This window comes from Hemiscyllium ocellatum, chromosome 10, assembly GCF_020745735.1.
Source record: "Hemiscyllium ocellatum isolate sHemOce1 chromosome 10, sHemOce1.pat.X.cur, whole genome shotgun sequence".
Lineage (NCBI taxonomy): Eukaryota > Metazoa > Chordata > Chondrichthyes > Orectolobiformes > Hemiscylliidae > Hemiscyllium > Hemiscyllium ocellatum.
In genome coordinates, this window is record NC_083410.1 from 3195317 (window position 1) to 3213843 (window position 18527).

At 42.8% G+C, this 18527-nt stretch overlaps 1 protein-coding gene across 1 annotated transcript in view; it reads right to left on the bottom strand.

Annotated features, from left to right (window-relative positions):
* Window positions 1–18527, bottom strand: part of mcm3 (minichromosome maintenance complex component 3) — a 39539-nt gene that overhangs the window by 13919 nt on the left and 7093 nt on the right. The window contains exons 5-11 of the mRNA XM_060831192.1: window positions 18167–18405; window positions 15580–15688; window positions 15081–15234; window positions 13892–14023; window positions 11922–12130; window positions 10525–10699; window positions 9046–9172 (exon numbers count right to left, since the gene is read on the bottom strand). Coding sequence (XP_060687175.1) covers window positions 9046–9172; window positions 10525–10699; window positions 11922–12130; window positions 13892–14023; window positions 15081–15234; window positions 15580–15688; window positions 18167–18405 — 1145 coding nt within the window. The remainder of the gene's footprint in view (window positions 1–9045; window positions 9173–10524; window positions 10700–11921; window positions 12131–13891; window positions 14024–15080; window positions 15235–15579; window positions 15689–18166; window positions 18406–18527) is intronic.

Genomic DNA, 18527 nt, shown 5'->3' on the forward strand with positions numbered 1-18527 from the left:
AATGTGTAGCAGCTTTGAATAATTTATTCTGAACCCAGACTCAGAGTGAGACAACTCAAACCTGCAACTGCTGCAAATGTGTTGCTGGTCAAAGCACAGCAGGTTAGGCAGCATCTCAGGAATAGAGAATTCGACGTTTCGAGCATAAGCCCTTCATCAGGAATAAGAGAGAGAGCCAAGCAGGCTGAGATAAAAGGTAGGGAGGAGGGACTAGGGGGAGGGGCGATGGAGGTGGGATAGGTGGAAGGAGGTCAAGGTGAGGGTGATAGGCCGGAGTGGGGTGGGGGCGGAGAGGTCAGGAAGAGGATTGCAGGTTAGGAGGGCGGTGTGAGTCAGTCTGTGTTGCAGGTCCAGAGGATGCAAGTTTCTCGACTCAACACTTTACAATCTGATAACTAGGTGCAGCTTTGCTTATACTTCAACCACACTACAGATCAGTGGCTTTGATTCCACAAAGAGGACGCCCAGGTATGACTACTAAAATTAGTCATCAACACATTTCATTGCCCTTCCTGCTTTGTTTAATTGATGCAACTTGTAATTAAATGTCACAGCCCAGTCATTTGTCCAGAGCCGTAAGACGTAGTAAGACATCTGGACTATTAGTATGATCAATTAAACTCTTAACACTGGGAGAAGAGATGGGATAACTAATAAGTACATTATCTTACCGTAGATCGAGAAATCAGAGGTGGTAATGGTGTCCCTCAGTTGGCAAATTCAAAGATGAAATCATGATGTGATCGACAAGGATTGATAACAGCCAAATATAAAAACATCACAAGATTAGAATCAGGAGCAGGAATAGGCCACCGAGTCGCCGTGAGCCTGTTCCCCCATTCAATAAGCTCATGGCTGACTTTTGCGTGGACTCAGCTCCACTTACCTGTCCATTTACAATATCCCTTCATTCCTTTAATGTTCAAAAATCTAGCTTTGCCTTAAAAGCATTCAATGAGGTAGCTTCAACTGTTTCACTGAGCAGGGAATTCCACAGATTCACTATCCTTTGGGCTTACTCTACAACTCAGTCCTAAATTTAACTCCATCTCATTCTGGGGCTATGCTCCCTGGTTCCTGTTTCACCTCCCTGCTTTCACCTTATCTATCCCTTTCATCATTTTATACGTTTCTGTAAAGATCCCCTCTCATTCTTCTGAATTCCAATGAATAGAATCCTAGTCTAATCTCAGTCGACATGTCAATTGGACAAACCAGGTTGGTCAGGTGGCCTTGAGGACGAGTTTGTTGAGTGTGTCTGCGATAGTTTTCTTGAACAGCAGGTAACGGAACTGACGAGGGAGAAAGCTATCTTAGATCTGGTCCTGTGTAATGAGACAGCAATAATTAATGATGTCACGGGAATCCTCTTGGAAGGAGTGATCACAGAATGGTTGAATCTAGAATACAAATGGAAAGCTGAAGATAAAATCTAGTACTAGGGTCCTATGCTTAAACAGGGGAGACTACAATAGGATGAGGGAGGAGTTGGCTAAAGTAGATGGGAAGCAAGGACTTTATGGCGGGACAGTTGATGAATAGTGAAGGACTTTAAAAGCAATTTTTCTTCTGAGCTGGCTTATGAGGAAAGACTGAGGGAACTGGGACTATATTCACTGGAATTTAGAAGAATGAGAGGGATCTTGGAGAAATATAAAATGATGAAGGGAATAGATAAGAGAGAAGTAGAAGCTATTTGGTCTCGACTCTTGATGTTGAGCTCCAAGGTACACTTTCCATGGGAATGTATCAACAATCAGTACCACTTACCTCACCTTATAAATTATTACTCCCTTTGCAATTTAGCATTTTTCTATCTGTTTTGATGAGTGCAAGATAGAAAGCGTCAAAAGCATGTCTCTTCTCTAGTTTCGACTTGGGGTGATGAGAATCAGGGGCATTTACGTACCTCTGGTGGGTGAAACTAGGACAAGAGGGCATAGCCTCAAAATGAGGGGGAGCAGATTTCAGACTGAATTGAGAAGGAACTTCTTCACCCAGAGGGTTGGGGATCTATGGAATTCCCTGCCCAGTGAAGTGGTTGAGGCTTCCTCATTGAATGTTTTTAAAGCTAAGGTAGAAAACTGAAGAAATCAAGGTTTATGGTGAGAGGGCGAGTAAGTGGAGCTGAGTCCATGTAATGATTAGCCACGAGCTGATTGAATAGAGGAGCAGGCTCGAGAGGCCTGATGACCTACTCTTGCTCCTAGTACTCACGTTCATGTGTGTTCTTATGTTGAGTTCTCAATCTCTCCTCATAAGCCAAACCTTTCAACTCTGGAACTTAGTGAACCTCCTCTGCACCTCCTCCAGTGCCACTACATCCGTTCTCAAGCAAGGAGACTGAAACTGAAACCAGTACTCCAGGTCTGGCCTCACCAGCACCCTATACAGCTGCAACATTAACTCTCTACTTTAAACTCCATCCCTCTTGCAATGAGGGACAATATTCCATTTGCCTTCTTAATGACCTGCTGCACTTGCAAGCAACCTTTTTCTGATTCATTAAGAGACTACCTTGATCTGATTTCCTCTTCAAATAGGGCTGAAGCTATGGATGTTTAAAGGATTTTCACAAGTTGCTTCAGAGGCTCCTCAGAAATCTGAAGCAAATATTGCAGCATGGATAACATTTGCTGACTGACTGGGAGCAGAGTTGAGGTGAAATCAACTTTGCTCAGAATTGAGAAGGGAAATGGAGCATCTCGAAAGTTTGCACAGGAGCCACTTTGATAGGTGTGAGAGATTAATATGTGGGAAATATGGTCACTAAAAGGAAAAGCACTTGCATTTGTGCCCGATGATTCAGGCCATATCAGAATAGCAGGAACACGTCACAGTTATACTCCAAAAAATAACTATTTGAACAGAATTCAATCCACTCTTATGTGAGATAGCGGTTTCCGTTAGCTACACTCCTTAAAACTCACCCTCCTACAACCCAATTTAACCCAATTAACAAAAAAGGTAACATTCAATGTCCACCAGGAACAGAGAGAACCCAGCTTCTATGCCCTCACCCCCATCTCCTACCCATACTACTCACCAGGAGCAGTGTGAGGGTTATAAAGATGCAGGGAAGGAAGTGAGGGAATTGAATATTGCATTCATTAATAGTTTCCCCACTATTATAGAACTGAATCACACAATGTTAACCTTCATTAATATGTCTTGACAGGTCTCAGGCATTCCCTCAGATGACAGATAGTTATTAACAAATAGTTCAGATAACTCATACGGCTCGTGGGGCAGGTGCAGTGTCGTTACCTCCGGACGAGGAAGCTAAGGTTCAAGTGCCACCTACTCCAGAAGTGTGTAATAATATGTCTGTCGATATTTTCTATTTGGCCTGTTCAGAGATATCTATTATACACCTTTGGAGAAGTGCGATTTCAGGAGGCAGAGAAATGTGAAGGTCTGTAGCTCAGGTTGAGGTTCTGGATCTACACTTGCTTGCTGAACTGTTTTCTGATATTTCGTCACTGTATTAGGTAACATCATCAGTCAGCCTCCAGTAAAGTGCTGGTAGTATGTGCCTCTTTCTATTTATGTGCCATGCCTTCTTAAGGTGGGTGATATTATTTCCTGTTCTTTTTCTCAGTGAATGGCAGATGGGGTCCAAATCGATGTGTTTATTGATGGAGTTCCGGTTAGAATGCCAGGCCTCTCGGACGTGTCCTGCATGTCTCTGTTTAACTTGTCGAGGGTCAAGTCAAAGTGGTGTCCTTCTTCGTTTGTAAGCAATGATACTAGTGGCAGTGGGTCATGTCTTTTTGTGGCTAGTTGGTGTTCATGTATCCTGGTGGCTAGTCGTCTGCCTGTTTGTCTGATGTAGTGTTTGCTACTGTCCTTGCATGGCATTTTGTAGATGACATGCATTTTGCTGGTTGCTTTATTGGTTCCTTTAGGTTCATTAGTTCTATTTAAGTGTGTTGGTAGGTTTGGGGGGGCTACCATGCCAAGGGGGTCTGAGTAGTCTGGAAATCATTTCAGAGATAGCTTCGATGTATGGTAATGTGGCTACTGCTTCCAGGCATGCTGTGTCTGCTTGTTTGGGTTTGTTGTTGAGAAATCAGCGGACTGGGTTTATTGGGTACCCGTTCTTCTTGATTATGCTGCATCTGCATTTTTCTTCTGCTGTTCATAGTTCTTGGATGCTGTGGCTCATTGAAATAATGTACTGATGCAGCTCCACTTGTGGGGGTTAGGATGATTGCTTCTGTAGCTAAGTATTTCGGCAGTCTGTGATGTTTTCCTGTAGACTGGTTTGAAGTTCTCCAGTAATCTATACAGTTTATTCAGAAAGAACTGTTATCTAATAAAAAAGTACACCGATAATATCTCAGTGGTTAGCACTGTAGTCTCATAACACCAGAGATTCCAGCCTTGGGTGACTGTCCGTGATACATTCTCCCCATGTTTATGTGGGTTTCTGCTGGGAGCTCCCATTTCCTCCCACAGTCTAAAGATGTACAGTTAGGTGGATTGGCCTTGGTAAATGCACAGTTACAGAAGAGCACAGAAGTGAGAGAGATGCCCTTTGGATAGTCAGTGCAAACTCGATGGGCCGAATGGCCTCTTTCCACACTCTAGGCATTCCATGAACACTGTTCCCAAGACCCGGTATTACATGACAATATCTACGAGACATTTCAGAATTTGTAATACCACTGAAAGACCTCAGTTACGTTACCCAGTTCCAGGAAATGTCTCAGTTGCATCACAGTTGCTGCAGGCTTGCTCCATCACATGATCACAAACCACGAAGGCCTAAGGCATCCTGAATCACTCAATGCGGGAGCACAGGAACACCGCGCTCAGACCATCAATAATTACACTGATCGGATTCTTCACGAGAACTATGGAGTTTGATCCCACATCCCCCACTCTTCAAGCTATTATCTAAACCACCATGAACCCACAACACAACAGACCGTTTCATGAATCTCTAAGTGCTGTGATTCCAATGTTCTCCTCAAATGTTATCTTTTAAAGTGCAAGCATTCCTTTCATGACAAATGAAGCAGCTAATCTGTGCACAGAGAGGTCCCGTGAGTTGCAATGAGACAAATGCAGAGTTTAGTACTTATTACAGGCATTGGTCAGGGGTGAAAATTGACCAGGTTATCATCAGCACTGAGACCTCTTACCCCAACCCTCTCAGCACTACCCAGGAAGTGTCAACACGTGTTCCGTGTTCAAGTAAGGTTAGAATCCATGAATTTCTGACTTATTGGGAATAGAGATACTTGAGAAATTATTTTCACTGTAGGTGGTTAAGGATTGCTCTGTGATATCTTCATGGTTATCAAGGCTTAAAATGGAACATCACTGCCTTTGGCTGGTCTGAAAACAGCAAAGACCCAAATTTATCATAGGCGTTATCATAAACATTTCTGCACATCGTGTGGTTTCATCACAACCCATCACTGAAAGAATTAAATAAATTTCCCCTTAAAGGCAAATCAGTTTCAGCTAAGTAGGTCCTCACAGACACCTGATGCGCTGATTGCTGTCGCTGTTCTGTAATTTTCTATGATTCTGGACTTTCATTACAGTCATCGAGTCAGGGTTCACCTGAAGTGATGCATTTCATTAACACTGCCCTGACACACAGTGGGAACTCAATTCAAATGGAATGAAAGTTCCCTTCCCGAGAGAGAGAGATTAGAGGGCTTCAGATTTGCTCTTGACAGAGTTCTAGGTCAACGCCAACTCATTCTTGTGTTGCCTCAGATGTCTCGTCCGTGTCGCTTTATTGATGGGAGAGAACCTGCACTGTATTTAAAGCGAAACTATATTTAAAGACATGGGACACTGGTCCTGCAACGTCCACTTGGTGCTGGATACAGGAGTTTTAAAAGAGGAAAATTGTAACTTTCCAGTGAAACTGCAGATATTTCACTGGATAGGGAATAAATAGGATCTACCAGAACCCTGTTGTGACACCACCTCAATATTATTCTTCTTTAGCTTCAGTTGAAGTGCAGGTATCCAAGCCAGTTTGTGTCTCACTCCATGATAGTGATGAACTAACCCTATTTGGGTCAAACACAGAAATGTCTGAATCTCTTCATTGGTTCATTGAACAGTCAACTCCTTTTCTGCACTAAAGCACCACAGATAGAAATCTGGTTTCACAAGAAGCTGGGGCATCATACAGACAACTGTGTAGTCTGTAACCAGTCTTTCCACAAGAAACATTTTGTCGTCTGCGGTAATGAACAGACATTTCAGAAAGTATAAAAGCTGACCTACATCAGGGGCTCAAGAAAGCAGTCGGAGCCCATGATGAGTAAAACAAAATCTTCCACGATTCCATTACCTTGGGTCCTAGTTTCTATTTGCCACTCCTACTCCTGAGAAGAGAAAGTTTTCCATCCTTGGGCTTACACATGAGGTCACGCCCAGGGCAAAACCAATCACCATTCTATAACACCCACTCAATCTGACTTCAAGACTTTCCAATGCCAAACTCTTTCACTGTGACACTATCATTCCCAAACAAGAATATCCCACCACTGTCTTGGCCACCTATTCTATATTCTACCCATCCAGAATGCCACTGTTCTGGTGGTATCATACAGCACCACCCTGAGCAATCACTGTATTGGTCACTAACTCGTGTAATCTCCAGCCTCCCCAATTTCTCAAATGCAATATTCTCATGTTGGCGTTAGCCCTCCCAGATTCACTGAATTGACACAATGGCTATTTGATCCTTCATTCCATTATTTATGGTCATGTCTCAACTGGAACCTTCTTTCGGTATTCCTTGCACACCATTTTTTTCAATCCCGGCCTCTTTAAACAATTCGTGAGCCCAATCTCTCTCATTGACATTGCTACTGTTTGTTTGATTTTACCTCCGCCAAGTTCTTTGGTGCATTTTAGGGAACACAAGCTGTGAAGCTGCTCTATAATTCACAATACAAAGCCAATTTCCCAGCAAGGCAAGGCTGGGTGAGGGTAAGAAAACCCAAGAAGTGGGTCTGATACAGGAATCTATTCTCAGACACCACAGCTGCCTTTACTGTACTACTCTTTACCCAGCACCTTGCAACTACATAATCTTCATGTCCACAAAGTCCTTAATTAGTACTTTTCAATTTACAGGGTCAATTGTAACTCCTTGTCATTATAAGCTAAGCCAGTTCTGTGCTCTTTAAATACAGTATCTGAAAGCAGGGAGTGTACAAATCACTTCACCTCACTATTAGCCAGAGAGCCCATGCAAAAGAGTTTTCTCAAAAGTTGTGGTGGATCAGAACTACAGAGGTCTTTTATGTGGTTTCATTAGAGAGAATCACTTTTCATTAATAGAGGCACAACAGGATATTCTCAGAACTCACGTAAGTTCGGCTGAACCGTACATTTTGTGATTACACAACATGATGAAACAGGAACATTTGTGAGCTCATGCATTTTCCTCAAACACAGAAACCAGTGTGTACAATTCTAGAAAGTCACTTCTTGGTAAATAGATTTAACAAGTTTGGTCATTACCATAAGTAGTTAGCACTGGTGTCTCATAATACTAGAGATTCTAGATGATTGTTTCAATTTCCAAACTAATGCGACAAAATACATCAAAATCATGGAAGAGCTGAGGCCACTCAAACCACCAAGTCCATGATTTTCAGACTGTACACAACCTGCACGGTGGAAATCCCATCAATTCAATTATATTGCAAGGATGAATTTGCATAAATCTTGTCCTGTGCCTATTTGGAAATGAACCAAAGCAGCAAAGACCCAATGTACTCCATATTCTTGAGAAAGGAAAGGCAATCACCTCTCCACTCACCATTACAGCTCGGAATTCCATTTTCCCTACACAATATTACCCCAGCTCCTTTTGTTGACGTGTTATTCAAAACATCTTCAATTGCTTACATTTGGGTAAGGAATAATTTGCAGTCTCTGATCAAATTTCCTCTCGAATGTACCAAATAAAGCTCAGTTCTCAATGACATCTCAATGCAAGAACCTCTGCAGTGCCTCAACAGCTTAAAATCTTCAAAACGTCACTTGGCTAAATCGCTCTCGCTATTCCAAGGACAGTCTTACCATGTGAAAAGACCAGAATTAATTCTGGTGAATCCTGAAATCCCTTCAGATACAAGTTGATATTCGAACACTTTGATAACTTCCATACATCTTCAAATTTCACAAAACCATCTTGTTGGTTCAGAAACCTGTCATTACAAACAGCATTCTCCCTCCGCTGCAATCCCCAAATTAAATTTTAGATCATAAAAATGTGGAAGTAGGCCATTCAGCCCATTGAGTCTGCTTTGATTAGTTCCTTGTTGGAAAAAAAGGCTTCCTTAGATCAGTGTTCATGAGAACATATGAATGAGGAGCAGGAGTAGACCATCTGGGCCCTCCAGTTCCTGCCATCACTCAAGATCATAGTTGATCTGATTACTCGCTTCCCTTGACCTTTCATGTTGCACTTAGCGATGATCTACCTATGGTAAGGAAATTCAAAAAACTCTGTCCTTGAGGAACACAGTTCCAAACACACACAATCTTCAAAAAAAAAGCTCATCTTTCGCAGGTAACTCTCTTGTTCCAGCTTCCCCAACAAGAGGACGCAGCCCTTCCACAAGACTGCTCTGGATTTTATATGTTTCAAGTAAATCCTCCCAACAAAATTCAGATTTTCAAGAGTTTTTGTCCATCCATCTCTACTCGTTGGGCACACAGAGCTGAACAGTCAAGAGGATGTCCAAGAAGATTGCACATATCGACACAGATATCAAGTTTTTACAGGAATGCAGGAAGCAGGATGGAGAGGATCTCCAAGACGAATGCACATATTGATTAAGTTACACGACATTACTCTCCAGTATATACCAAATCGACTGTAAACATCAATTCTGCCATCTTGTGGCACGTCAGAAAATGCCAACAGTCTATACATCTGGAACTGTTTGCACCTCTCTTCTATAATTGGATGGTGTGGGCTGTTAGCTGGGAAGCTTTTTAAACTGCCTGCTTACATGACACTCTCTGCTGATAATCTCCACAGGAACTTACCTGTGTCTCCTGGCTCCATGTAAAAGGTTGTCGTGTTTTTCATAAATCTGGAGCTCCTGCTCCTCTTCGTGAATGGCATCAGGATCCTCTGTTGCCAGAATATCAACTGCACTGCCCAGGGGTAAGGCTAAATAAAAAAAATGGCAAACATCAGATTTGGGATCAGCAGTGTTGAATTAAGAGATTGAAGTCATTAACCCACCAATTCCATTTCTCCAGCAAAAATGATAGGACCACTGTCAGCTACTGATGGCTGGACAAGTAATAAATAGCAATGAAACTCTCTTTGAAAGTTGCAGTACGGGGGACAGGGATGTGGTGGCAATCTCACTGATCTGTAATCCAGAGGTCCTGGACAATTTTTGGAGGATAGAGGTTTAAATCCCATCTTGACACCTTTATTTAAACGAGATTAATAAATCTGGAATGTGAAGCTACACTCAGCGATGGTGACCATAAAGCCCATTGGTGATTGTTGTAAGGTTCACTAATTGCAGCTGTCCTTAGTCAGTCTAGCCCATGTGTAACTCCAAACCCAGAGCACATATGGTTGACACTCGCTTCAAGGGAAATTAAGGATGGGTAACCAATGCTGCTCTTGCCAGTGATATCCACATTCCTTGAAAAACGTGCCAGCAATAAAGGCAGACATGGAATTTAATTTTCTAAATGTATGCAGTACCTGTTTATTAACTGTAGTTCATGTACAGGGTCCATAAAACCCCTCTCAACATCAACATTAAATATTTTGCAACCTAAAAAAATAGTTTTTATTCCTCTTAGTAAAATAAAGTCTCAGATTCCCCCACATTATACTCCATCAGCTACTGTCTTTCCTCCTCGTTTCTCCACATCACTTTCCCACCTAGCTCTGGGAGGAGTTAGCCTAGTTGGCTGGTTTGCAATGCAGAATGATGCCAACAGTATGGTTTCAATTCCCGCACCAGTCGAGGTTACCATGAAGGACTGTCCTTCTCAAACTCTCCCTTCAACTGAAGCATGGTGGCCCTCAGGTTAAACCCCAACCAGTTGCCTCTGTCTCTAACAAAAGCAGCTGCCCTGCTCTGGTAGGACTATGGTAACTTTAACTTTACCTTGCCCACCTAGCTTTCTATTGATGGAAAAACATGCATGTATTACCCTCAATCCCCTCAGTTATTTCATAAATTACAAATAGCCCACATTAAAATGCTGCCAAGTTGAAAATGACAACTTTCTTTAAGCCTTTAACCAATTCCTCAGTCACGCACATCATCAACTACCCGAACCCTTAGATTCTGCAATGTTTTGCTCGACGGTTAATTAAATGCCTCCTGAAAATACAAATATATTAAATCCAGTGGGTTCCCCTTAGTCTTACACAGTCAACTTTAACATTAAAAAAAACCTGTGGGTCAAACCTAACTCTCTTTTAAAAAAAAATGTCACATTAATGGTATTTTTTTGTTTAAATGGCTTATTACTATTTGCTGAACTTACCATCACCATCCTGTTCCCCTGTAGCTCGATACCTGTGCATTCGCAGCACGTGCTCAGAAACCGCTCGGTCCTGTTCTGGATCCATTTGATCCAGCATAATGAAAAGCAGGTCAAAACGAGAGAGCAGGGAATCCTGGAGGCCAATGTTCTCCATCGGAGTTTTGTACTGGTTGTACTAGCAGGGAAAGGGGAGGCAAAGAAACAGACAGCAAATCAACCGAGAGAAACAAACAAGAATCCCTGTCTGTGATATCCACCACAAGACAAGAGACTTGGCGGAACAGGACTAGCCCCATTCCAGAAGAGACTCAGCCAAAGTATGGCTCCCTGCATTGACTTCTTATTAGAGCTGAAGTTACAGAAGGGATTACTGCCCCAAGCAACCACTGTCTGCCCTTTACAGTGGAATTAATGAATGGCAGCAATCCAGTTTGAGTTGGCTGGCTCTGGAACGGATTTATAATTTGAAGATTTTAGCACTGCCATTTCAAAACACAATTAACAAAGATCGTTTAGAAACTGCAAACTGCAACAAAACATTTCACTCAGCATAACTCCGAGGAGTTCACAAAAGAACATTCAGTTCTGGTGAAAGGTCGTCAACCTGAAACGTTATCTCAGCTTCTCCCTCCACATAATCTGCCAGACTCGCTGAATACTTCCTTTATTCACACCCAGGGTGTAGGAGTCAACGGCTGGGCCAGCATTATTTTCCCACCCCTAGTTGCCCTGTGAGCAGTTAGTAGCCCACATATAGGCGAGACATCAAGATTTCCTTCCTTACAGGGAATTAATAAACCAGATGGTTTTTACAGTGATCAATAATGGTGATGTGGTTGCCATCAGACTGGTTTTCATTAATTTCCAGTTTTAAAATTTACCAGCTGCCATGGTAAGACGTGAACCCATGTCCTTGGAGTATGAGCCAGGACTCTGGAGTACCAGCCCAGTAACATCCCCACTTTCCTCCTGCCTTCACTCAGTAGTTCCTGGCTTTATTATAGATCTCCAGCATCCACATTATGCTAGACTCATATGTTACAGATGGGGTTCTTTGGGAATAGAGTTAAAGCACTGTCTCAGAGGTCTGATCCATTGGGAGCACAGCACCCCTAATTTCCACTGCATGCCTTCAGAGGTCCAATGTGTAGAACGGATTTCCAGATGCAGAGATCCACACAACAATGAGCCCATCGGGGGAGTGGAACCTCTCAGCAGCTCTGGGGCCACACAGCTCAAAGGAAATGTTGGTAAAGCAGAGTACAGAAACATGATTTAGAACATAATCAGAGACAGATTAGATTGGGCACAGTGACCGACAGAACCTGATGTTTAGACAACACTCCAGATGAACCCAATCCTAATTGGTAGGGATCCTCTTGCATTCTCATTCTCACCTTTCCATAAACAGGATTAGCTGCAGCCAGCACACTGCACCTGGCATTCAGCCTGGCATGAATGCCTGCTTTCGCAATGGTCACACGGCCCTGCTCCATCACTTCATGGATGGCCGTACGGTCCAAATCAGACATCTTGTCAAACTCGTCTATGCAGACCACCCCTCGGTCTGCCAAAACCATCGCTCCAGCCTCCAACCGCCGCTCTCCTGACAGAGAAAAAAGACAAATCAGAAACCTGCCTTTAAACCGCACTTTTGCATCAGTGAGACACAACATTACAGGACCCTGTTGCTCCATAACTCTCATTGTTGAGCAGAAAGACAACGATTACCAGCAGTCACCAGTGAAAACCTTCACATCTCGGCTGTAGTACAACTGATTAATCCTGTGCATGCAGTGGTTTCCTTATTTTTGCTAAATATTCTATGGAGTTCTTATCGAATCAGAAGCCAGTTAAGACTGATTCACCACTTCCCCACAGAGCACTGTTTCAGTACTGGACGGAAGCACCCGTCACCACAGACACAACTGTGTGAGCCATGGGAAAGACACACAGCCGACCACTGTTTCTCTACGGCATGTGACTTCTCCAATTCCTACGCCACAGAAATCCAAATGGAAAGCAACTGCATCCAGAACCACTCTTAGACAAGATGAAAACAACATGCACGGCTAGTCTCCATTGGGACATAGACTTGTCCCAGAGATGTACAGGTTAAATCAACACAGAAGGGCTCTTGTGATGCAGTGGCACTGTTCCTTTCTCTGGACCCCAAGGCCAGAGTTCAAGTCACACTTGGCAGAAATTTGAGGTAACATCTCTAAACAGGGACAAATTTTCCTCCGTGAGGGTGGTTTGTGTGTGGAATGAACTTCCTGAGCAAGTGGTGGTTGAACAACTTCTTAAAAGACATTTGGATTGATACATGAATAGGAAAGGGTTGGAGGCATGTGGGCCACATGCAACCAACTAGTTTAGTTTGGGATTCTGTTTGGCTTGGACTGGTTGGACCAAAAGGTCTGTTTCCTTGCTGTATGAGTCTTGACTCTATAACAGACTGATGAGAAAATAACTTTAAAAACCAACATGTTTGGAATAGTGAACACATGGTGCTGAGATATTGTAGCCCATTACCCCTCCGTGTGGCAGCAACAAGTACTGCAAGCAGTATTATAGAGCATGCCTATGAATATCTAAAGCCCTAGCTCAATACTCTCACTATTTACCAGACATCAGACCAAAACCAGACTCCAATCTTAAATATGAAGTCCTGTGGGAGAAATGTAAAATCTTTACAAATACAGACAATCCCCAAGTTGCAAATGGGTTCTGTTCTGGAGTCCATTCACAAGTTGATTTGTGCACAAATTAGAGCACATGCAGGATAATGTAAAGCTGCTGTTCATAAATTCTGGATTTTTAAAGGATAAATTGAAAGCGCACATGGGACTGCATTTGTAAATGCGAGCATTCATAAATTTGGGCCCCTGCATTGAGAATTGGTCTTGAAAAACACAAACATATTTCTTTGTCAAGAGGAAGCTGTGGTGCCATTACAACAATACCTCATGACATTTCACATTTGTCCTAGTCCGGGATCATACGAGCAAGTAACATCACTGGGTCACTCAGTCCTTCAAGCTGTTCCACCATTCAATAAGATCGCGGCTGATGTGCCTTTGACCTCTACATTCCTGCATATCCCTGATAACCTTTGACCCTGGGTAATCAGGGATATACCTTCCTCTGCCATGGAAATATTTAGAGATTCTGCACCCAAGGTCTTTTGAGAAAGGGAATTTCAAAGACACTTAACTGTGAGGAAAAAAAACATTTCCTCATCTCAACCATGCTCCCTCCATGTGACTGGCTTCAGCCCACTTTATAAGTGGGTTAATTCAACAATCCCTCCCTCCCTCACGATTGCCTCCAAGGTCAGCACCACAGGCTGATCAACAACTCTTACCAGTTTCTTGGTCAGTGGTGACTGCAGCAGTCAAACCCACACCAGTGGAGCCTCGGCCAGTGGTTGGGATAGCACGTGGAGCACTGAAGAGTACGTAACGCAGGAGCTGGGATTTAGCCACTGATGGATCACCTGATGATTGGGGGGAAAAAAAGCATAGTAAGCTGGGCTGCTTCTTTCACTCAATTCCGGAAAGCACACACTGAGAGCAAAGCCAGCCCCTTGCTGCCTTCGGGAAGGTGGCGATGAGCTGCCTTACTGAACTGCTGCTGTCATTCCTGTAGTTAGACGCACAATGCCCTTAGGGTTTTGACCCAGTGGCATTGAAGGAACAGCAATATATTTCCAAGTCAGGATGGTGAATGGCTTGGAGGGGAACTTGCAGGGGTAGTGTTCCCACGCATCTGCTACCCATGTCCTTGGAGATGAAAGTGGTCATGGACTTGGAAGGTGCTGCCTGCCTTTGTGAATTGTCACAGTGCATCCTATAGATAGTGCACACTGCTGTTAAGGGAAGTAAATGTTAAAGATGTTGAATGAAGTATCAAGCAAGCAGGCCACTTTATCTGGATGCTTTTTGATAATCAATAGTGCCAGGATTGCCATTAACCCAGCTCTTTATTCAAGATTTTAATGGAATTAAACGTTCAACATGCGCCATGGCAGGATTTGAACTGATGTCTTTAGAGAATTAGCCTAAGTTTCTGGATTACTAACCCAGTCACATTTCTACTGCCTCCCCATGTCATTCATGCCCCGGAAAAGAGGTGACTGACCTACAATAACCACAACCATCATCCTTTGTGTCAGGTACAACTCCAGCCAGCAGTTTTCCTCATCATTCTCACTGAAGGACTCACTGTTCCAAAATATCCTTGACACCATAATCAATTGCTACCTTGATGCGAAGGGCAGCCATCTCCCCTCACCTTGGGAGTTCAGCTCTCTTGTTCATATTTGGACAAAGGCTGTGACATTACCACTACAGCACTGCCTCCTCCAGTACGGTGTTGGAGCTGCAGTCATTGAGGAAAGTGGACAGAGTGTTCCATCAGACTGTTGACCTGTACTGTCCAGGAGGATATTCAGATTTAGCCATGAAGGTTTTCATCAGGAACCCATCCACAGCATACACACTGAAGAGCAGAACTTTACCCAGCGCTCAGCAACACATTCTGTCCCCCATTACCTATTAACAGGACATTGATGTCACCACGAATCCTGCTCCCATTCTCGAGGACTTTCTCTGATCCACCCAGCAACAAGCAGAGAATCGCCTTCTTGATGTACTCGTGCCCATGAATACTGGGGGCCAGGGACCTAGCGAGCTGCTCAAAGATGTCCTAGCAACAGAGCACAGGAGTGCAATATGAATCAACACGATCATTGCCACTGGGAGTAAATGATTAAGGAAATGCTGTAAACCAATGGAATATAACTAAACCCATAGTCACCCGTCAAAATACTCGACTAATTTGACTCAAGGAAAGAAGAGGACATACTTGATATTTCCTTAGAAATGTTTCAAAAGAAGTTGAGATTTGCCTCCCTAAAGCAAAATTTTCAACCATAAAGGATAACAAGCTCAATATTCAAAAAGCATTAACTTTATTGAAGGTTCACTTTATTAGAGAGAATGTCTATTTTATGGTGCTACTTACTACAGGTAAAGTGATAAATTCACCAACCTTGGACCGAGATTTACTAAATTTCTTGATTTTGGCCACATCATCCGCAGAAAACATTGGCGAAACCTCCTTGCTCATCATCTTAACGTTACACGCGATCAGGATTGTCCTACAGAAAACAGCTTTGTTACACAGTTTCCAGCTCTTTGAAAAAAAGTGTATTGAGGTTTAATTGTTGCCCTCCTTCTTCCCCATTATTCACAGCACTAGTTGCGACTTGGCCAGACAATCCCATGAGGTGGAAGTCATCACATTTCTTTATCCCTGTGGCTCCCCACTCATTGAACCATTTAGGAGCTGAAACAATTGAATAATCGCCCTGTCATTTCACAGAGGTGATTGACACATTAGAAACTCTGAATTAGGTTGGTAGTCTGGAATTCCACAATCTCTGATGTTAACGTTAACTCTGGGACACAGAAAAGGATGTAGAGCAGAGAGCTAAGTAATTAGAAAAAGGAGCACAGTGATAAGCAAAAGCATTTTCTGAGTGGCTGGAAATCACAGCACAAGTGAGGTGGAGTCACCTTCAATCAGAGCATTCAAGAGGGAAAGAGTGTTTTAAAAAGAAATGATGTACTGGGTTTTGGGGGAACGGTGGAAGAATGCCAACAGATGATGATGCTCATTTGGACAGTCAGCAGAAGATACATAACACATATAGGAAGGATATGAAAGCTTTGGAAAGAGTTCAGAGGTGGTTTACTAGGGTGTTGCCTGGTATGGAAGGAAGGCCTTACAAAGAAAGGCTGTGGGAACTAAGGCTGTTTTCATTGGAGAGAAGATGATTGAGAGGTGGCTCATTCGAGACGTATAAGACAATCAGACGGTTAGATAGGGTGGACATTTAGAGAATTTTTCCTTGGATGGTGATGGCTAACACAAGGGAACATAGCTTTGAATTGAAGAGAGACAGATTTAGTATAGATATCAGAGGTAGTTTCTTTACTCAGAGAGAAGTAGGGGTGTGGAATGGCCTGCCTGCAACAGTCGTAGACTTGCCGAGATTAAGGGCATTTAAATGTACATTGGGAATGGAATAATAATAGAACCATCTAGGTTAGATGGGCATCAGAATAATTTCACAGGTAAGCACAACATCGAGGGCTGAAGGACCTGCAATGTGCTGTAATGTTCTAAACAATTGAGAATCAGGAGGTGAAAGGGAAGGAGGAACATGAAATAATTAATCACCAGGGTAAGGATATTGAAAGAATATCTGAACTAAAATCTGTCACGTCCCTAGATCCTAACAGACCTCTTCACAGTCCCTTAAAAAAAAAAGAGGTTATTGAAATAGTAGATGCTTCAATTTTTCAAAATTCTCTAGATTTTGGAAGGGTCCTATCAGATGGGAAAATTACATTTTGAATCTTCTATTCTAGAGGAGATAGAAAACAGGAAACTACAGGTCGGTATGCTTAACATTGTTACCTATAGATTCTTGCTCTATGGTCAAAGTTGTAGCAGGGAAACTGGCTTTGTAAAAGGGAAATCATGTTTTTGCTGATTTATTACAGTTCTTTAAGGAAGTAATAAACAATGCAGAGAAAAGGGAAACCTGTGAACGTGCTATACTTATGATGTCCAGTCAGTATCTGACAAAGTGCCCTGATGATTATTCAAGGTGCAGGTGACAAATCAGCATGAACAGAGGATTATTTGGATAACAAACAAAAACAAAAGACGCAGAAATGAGCAATTCTCAAGTTGCATTGCCAAAAATAATGGAGTCACAAGGATCAGTGCTGGATTGTTCAAATACTTACAATTTTCTCAATAAAGGAACCAAAGTACAGTTGCTAAATCTGCTGATGACACAAAGATAGAGGGAATAGGAAGTTGTAGACAGGACATAAGCTGACTATATCGTTTGCAGACTCCTAAAGTGAATGGCCAAAAGAATTGGTGTAGCATAGATAAATGTGGACTGATCCACTTTGACAGGAAGGCACTCTGAGGTACAGGACAGTCTGAGTGTTCTTGTACACGAGCCCTTAAGTTAGTCTCCAGGTACAGCAGGTGATGAGAAAGACAAATGGAATGCTGTTCCTTTCATGCGAATAATCATGTTGAAAGGATTTACAGTAGCCTTACTGCTCATTGCGGAGACCATATCTGGAGTTCTGCCTACGGCGTTGGTCTTCTAAACTAATGGATGTAAATGCATTAGAAGCATCTCAAAGAAGGTTCACAAAACTGATACCTGAGATAGAGAAGAAATCTTGAAACGAAGATGATATCTTGAGAAGAAAGGTTGGGACTATAGCCATTGAAGTTAAAGAATGATCTTATTGAACATTCCAAGAGGACTTGATAGGCGGATGCTGAAGAGATGCTTATGAAAGCGACTAGAACAGAGGACTTAAAAATAAGGCTTGTCCAATTAACACAGGGGTGAGACAGATAATTGAACTAACAAGGTTATCAAGAATGATCAGAAATGTGGAGTTAATGTCGCCATCAGATCAATTGCGATCCTACTGACTGGCACCAGAGGGGCCTGCTCCAAACATGTGTGTTTGTATGGTCTGTGTTCCCACCGTCAGTGATTAACGCTACGTGCACCTTGCCTCACCAAACGTACCTGAAGGTTCCTGAGGTGTAGCCATTCTTTTTTCCAGGCAGACAGCGGTAGGTGCCTATGACCTGAACTCGGTCCCCTGGCTTCACCACATCCACCAGGTCATTGTCCAGAATAACATCGACTGAGCGGGGCAGCTGGCCAGCAGGAGCCTTCTCTGGCATCTCTTGAATGGTTATCGTTTGATGGTCTTTGTAAGAGGACAGTCCAAATTCTGTTTCCAAGGGATTGTTCTCTTCATCCTATAGGACATGAATACACAGAGGCTTACACAACGCTCAAACAGAGAGGTTTAGTTAGCTTCCTGCTCAGATTCTTTCAAAACAAATACCACTAACTTTAGACAGCATTTCCAGACTTCACC